This window comes from Pterocles gutturalis, unplaced genomic scaffold (assembly GCF_000699245.1).
Source record: "Pterocles gutturalis isolate BGI_N339 unplaced genomic scaffold, ASM69924v1 scaffold33593, whole genome shotgun sequence".
NCBI lineage: Eukaryota > Metazoa > Chordata > Aves > Pterocliformes > Pteroclidae > Pterocles > Pterocles gutturalis.
The window spans coordinates 6,451-11,490 of NW_010121641.1; the positions used below are offsets into that span (position 1 = coordinate 6,451).

Consider the following 5,040-nt stretch of genomic DNA (forward strand, 5'->3'; position numbering starts at 1 on the left):
ATTCTCCCACGCAGAAGGGAAGCAGCTCAGGGGGGAGCTTACAGCTAATCAGGTAAGGTAGTTAGCATTCAGGAATTCATGGACTATTGTGAGCAATGCAAAGCATAGATGTTGCAGACTGATATCCTTATCTTGTCTTCCTTCCCTCCCAGTGCTTTGCTAATGACAGTGATGATAGTGTCTCCTTGCATAACACCTTCCCTTTTGTGATTTCACGGTGCCCTGCACGTGCTGCACGTGTAATTCATTAATGACCCCTGATGCTTTTTATCCTTACTGCACAGAAAGGAAGACTGAAGCTCTAGTGGTTGTGTGATTTTGCAGGGTTGCAGCACAAAGTGCAGGCCATGGATTTAATGGGGAAAAGAAAAAAACAAAAACAAACCCAGAAGAAGGGGGAAGGACAAGTACCTCTGGCTTGGTGTCTTCACGCAAAACTCCAGCAGAGACTAACCAGTGTAGGTTTTGGTTTCACGTGGATAGAGGCTGGTCAAAAACTTGATCAGAATATCAGGACCTAGAAGGCCATAAGCACAAGGTGTGACATGTGTGTACAATGTGTGTGTGTGCACATGTGTGTGTGCACGTTTACAGAGCCCTGCCACCCCCGCACCCCCCCCACCCCAGCCTCCACTGTACCTGTCTGTGCCTGGAGGCACAGGAATCAAATTCGAGCCAAGAGCTATAGAGTGGGACCTGCTGAGATGTAGAGGGGATAAATAAGCAAAAGCAGTTTACGGCTTGCCTAAACAGAGGTTTTTGTATTGAGGTGGTATTTGTTCTTTTGCAGTGGCTGTACAAGCCATTTGAATCTGCCTCTGTTCTTATGTGTGGGTTTTTTTAAGATCCACTTCGATTTAGGACAGGATTTATATAAGTGAAATGCATATGAGCCCTTCATTGCTACCTGAGTGCTTGAAAAAAAAGATTTACTTGGGCTGATTTGGGACTGAATTTCAGGCTTCCTTGCTAATAGCCTCCCACCTGATCTGTGCACGACAAATAAGTCATTCAAACCAGACAGCGACGACAGCCGTGTTTTCTGGAGAGTCAGTCAGCTCATGCGGAGCATACAGGGGCCTGTCTTTGCCTGTTGCAAGTAACTGGGTGAAAACTTAATTTGAAATATTTATGGCTCACTTAGAAGCAAGAGTGCCGAGTACAGAAATGGCCTGGAGAAGGGCTGTCTGTCCTACAGCCTGTAAATCACGCTAAGGAGTCCAAAGGGAGTCTATTGAATCGACATTGGCTTTCTGGGACACTTCTGGGTCATTAACCTCACACTAAACCAGATTTCTGTCACAAGCTCCCACTCACTGGGAGAATAACTGCTCACCTTCCGCCCCTCGCCGCAGGCTGGCAGCTCTGCACGCAATGGTGTGAGTTTCTTTTTCCCCGCCAGCTCCCGAGGAGGAAGCGGCCCTGTTCTCCCAGGGGAGAGCCATGGCCAACGTGGTTACAGCCCTTCGCTTCCCCCTTCCTAGGGGCTGCTTGTCCGGCGTGAGCAGGAAGGAAGGGGATGAGGGTCAGGAGGCTAAGAGGCCAATCACTTAACAGGAAGGAAGGAAGAAGGGAAGGGAAGGGAAGGGAAGGGAAAAGAAAAGGAAAAGGAAAAGGAAAAGGAAAAGGAAAAGGAAAAGAGGAGAAGGAAAGAATAAAAGTGTGGCCCCCTGAAGTGAAGGCCTGATGGTTCAGAGCGTTTTTGCTGGAGGAAATCCCGCTCACAGGCCTGAGGGCAGACAGGCCCGGGAGGAAGAGGAACACCCCGTGCGGAGCTCATGGAGGATTGCCGGTTGGGTGGGCTTCCCCACACCAAGTCAGGGTGCCAGAGAAGGTTCAGCTCTGGCTCCGAGGCCTGGCTGTGTGGCACAGACCCAGGCATCCCCTGCTCTTCAGGGAGCCCCGCACTCCTGCTGGGCAGAGCAGGCCGCGGCCCACGTCTGGTCAGAGCCCCCTCACAGAAAGAGCAGCTGAAATAAAGAGTGAACTGTGAAATGCACTAATAGAAGGAGGGGACATCAATAAAGGGCAGCTGGATAATACCTCAAAAAAAAAAAAGGAGTATCTGACTACTTGCATGTAGTTCAGACCCAAATCCTCTTCTTCTGACTAAATGTTCCACTAAAAGTAGGTGTGAGGAAGCATTTACTCTCCAGCAACAACAGAAAGCAGTGACTTGCATGACTGACAAGTGCAGGAGCCCTCCCAGACATCTTTGCCAGGCTTATTCTCACCCAGTGTAACTGGAAAGATCTCCTGCACAGAGACAGAGAGACAACTTTGTCAGTCCACAGTCTTCTACCCATCAGCTTGTACTATTTAGTTTTACTATTATTGTACAATTTTCCTACTGTTATGGCCAGGATTGTATAAAAAATTAACCCTTCCCATGTCTCCATTTCCAGGAGCCATCTACGGGCCATGGGGAGGTTCTGCTCTCCATCAGCTACCTGCCAGCAGCTAACCGCCTGCTCGTGGTGATTATTAAGGCTAAAAACCTCCATTCCAAGCAGCTGAAAGATCTACTTGGCAGTGGTGAGTAGAATAGCAAGAAAACAGAGACTGTTGTTTCTGCTATTATGTAAATCTAGAAAGAAAGTGGGAAGGGTGGTGTTTGGCAGGAAAAAAAAAATAGATACTTGGCTTAGAAAGCCAAAGGGATTTGAATAAGCGAAAAAGTGAAAACCAAACCCACCAAGATCAACGTTTCTTATGTTCTCTCTCTCAGTCTGATGTCATCACTTAAACTTATCTTGCCTTCATTTTGTTGCATGCTCATTAGTATGGTGTCTTTCTCCACTTCCTATACAGATGTTTCTGTCAAGGTGACACTGAGGCATCAGTCCTTGAAGCTGAAGAAGAAGCAGACCAAACGTGCAAAACACAAGATCAACCCTGTGTGGAACGAGATGATCATGTTTGAGGTGCCTCATGACCTCCTGCATGCCTCCAGCGTGGAGCTGGAAATGCTGAGCCAGGATGGCGCTGGGCAGAGCCACATCCTCGGCAAGTGCAGCCTGGGCTTACACGTCACGGGCACGGAGAGGAACCACTGGGAAGAAATGCTGAGGAACCCCAGGAGACAGATAGCCATGTGGCACCAGCTCCACATGTAGGCTCACCATGACTACTACCAACCGGATTTCCACCAAGCCGCTGAGCCTGGGGAATAAGCTGCGTTTCACCTTCTACCTTCCCCTCCACAAAGTTGCTCAGCACAGCATTCTTCTTAAACACAAAATCTTCTCTGATTTTTCTGCCTCATCCTAGCCCAGGAAGATGTCTAGAACACGTATTTAAAGGACGATCTCTCACCTAATCAAGTGGTTCTCTCAAACGAGGAATTTGTCTGCCTGGATGACTTGAATTAATTTTATTAGCTTGCCCACTGTCATTTCTGTGAGGTCCCTGGTTTTGTAGAGGAGAAGAGAGGACCAAAGGTATCATGGAAATGTAAGCCACTTCTTGGCATCTGGCACTTCAGTGTCACCCAAGTCTCTTGATGAGTGCCGGCTCCATCATCACAAACATGTGGCAGATGTTTTACCACTCACTGTTTTTCACAATACTTTACAAGACTGAGAGAAATGAAGATCACAAAACTAGCTTTCTCTGCAGACCCAAAGCATCAGTATGAAAGAGAGAGTAAAGCCAACGTGCAGTGGATGGATACCTAGAAAAAGATACACAACTAAGGGAGACAGCTGAGGAAGAAGAGAGAGTAGAACAGTCAACACTATCATCCTGAGTAGCCTTTGAAGCAAACACTGCCAAACAAGAAGTCAAATACTTTCTTTCACTTCTGTTTCCTGGAGTGTTTGATGTCTTGGATTTAGGATTCATGAAAACTGCAGAAAATATGAACGTTTCAGGATCCTTTAGCAGAATACCTATATCTTCTGTCTTTCTACAGTGTTAGCCAGGAAGACCCTAAACCTGGACAAAAAGTTATTGTTGAAGTTACCTCCAAAAACCTGGACCAAATCTTTCTGCCATCTTTTCTGTTTGGGCTTTTCCAAGCTAGAAAGTTTCAAATACTCTAATTCTATTCCAGGCAACATCTAAGACTAGACAAAAGAAGTGGGATAATTTCATACCTTAGCAGTTGATTGATGGTTTTGGTTTGACAGTTGACTATCGCACTCAAATCCTCATACCAGCATTACTTGAAGACAACCCTTAAGAACTGCCATGCATTTCGTCACTTCCAGACAGAGGAATTCACTGACCAGACAGACTCTCCAGGGCTTGGGTTTTTTTGTGTGCACTTTCAAGATTCGACGTGGCTTAAATGTTACTGTGTACTGTCCTTTTTTTTGTGTCTAGATGGACTGAAAGTCTGGCATTGGCAGTGATGATATTACGACCCCATAAGCACACTACTTGTCCTACCACTTTATTTCAAGTAGTAGACACAGCTTTAAGGGAAACCAGAACCATGTAGTTTGTAAGCACTGAAAAACTCAGAGAACTTCATTTTTGCAGGGTTAGCTTGATCCTCTGTTTATTTCAAAATATTAAGCAAGGCTTTATCTAGTATCCATCCCATTTTGATGACTTAGTCAAACAAGTCTAGCAGACTGTCAGGTGAAGGCTGCCATCCTGTCGGCAAAGGGAAACCACCAGAACCAGTATGTGAAAACTAGCTGAAGTGCCAGGCACAGAGGGCTATGAAGAGGGGAATGAAGTTCAGCTGGAAGCCAGTCACTAGTGGTCACTGGGGCTGGTAGTGGGACTGACACTGTTTAACATCTTCACAAATTATCTGGACAATGGGGCAGATAAAAGATAGGGACTTACTGGAGAGAGTGCAGCAAATGGCCACGAAGATGATTTAGGGACTGGAGCATCTTCTGGAGAAGAAGCTGGGAGAGCCAGGACTGTTCAGCCTGGTCAAGAGAAGGGTCAGGGTTAGGGACCTGACCCGGGAGAGGAGAAAAGAAGCCACTCAAAATCTGACAAGATACAGCGCTGAACAACCTTCTCTAGTTTACCCTGCTGTGAGCAGGGCTGGGTTTGGACAAGATGAACTCCTGAGGT

At 46.6% G+C, this 5,040-nt stretch overlaps 1 protein-coding gene across 1 annotated transcript in view; it reads left to right on the forward strand.

Annotated features, from left to right (window-relative positions):
- The window catches only part of SYT13 (synaptotagmin XIII), a gene marked incomplete at its 5' end in the record, with an annotated part of 9,323 nt that extends 6,093 nt beyond the window's left edge, over positions 1 to 3,230 (forward strand). Inside the window, 2 exons of the mRNA XM_010077306.1 lie at positions 2,406 to 2,535; positions 2,812 to 3,230. Of these exons, the coding sequence (XP_010075608.1) occupies positions 2,406 to 2,535; positions 2,812 to 3,116 (435 nt within the window). The remainder of the gene's footprint in view (positions 1 to 2,405; positions 2,536 to 2,811) is intronic.
- Positions 3,231 to 5,040: the final 1,810 nt, after the last annotated feature.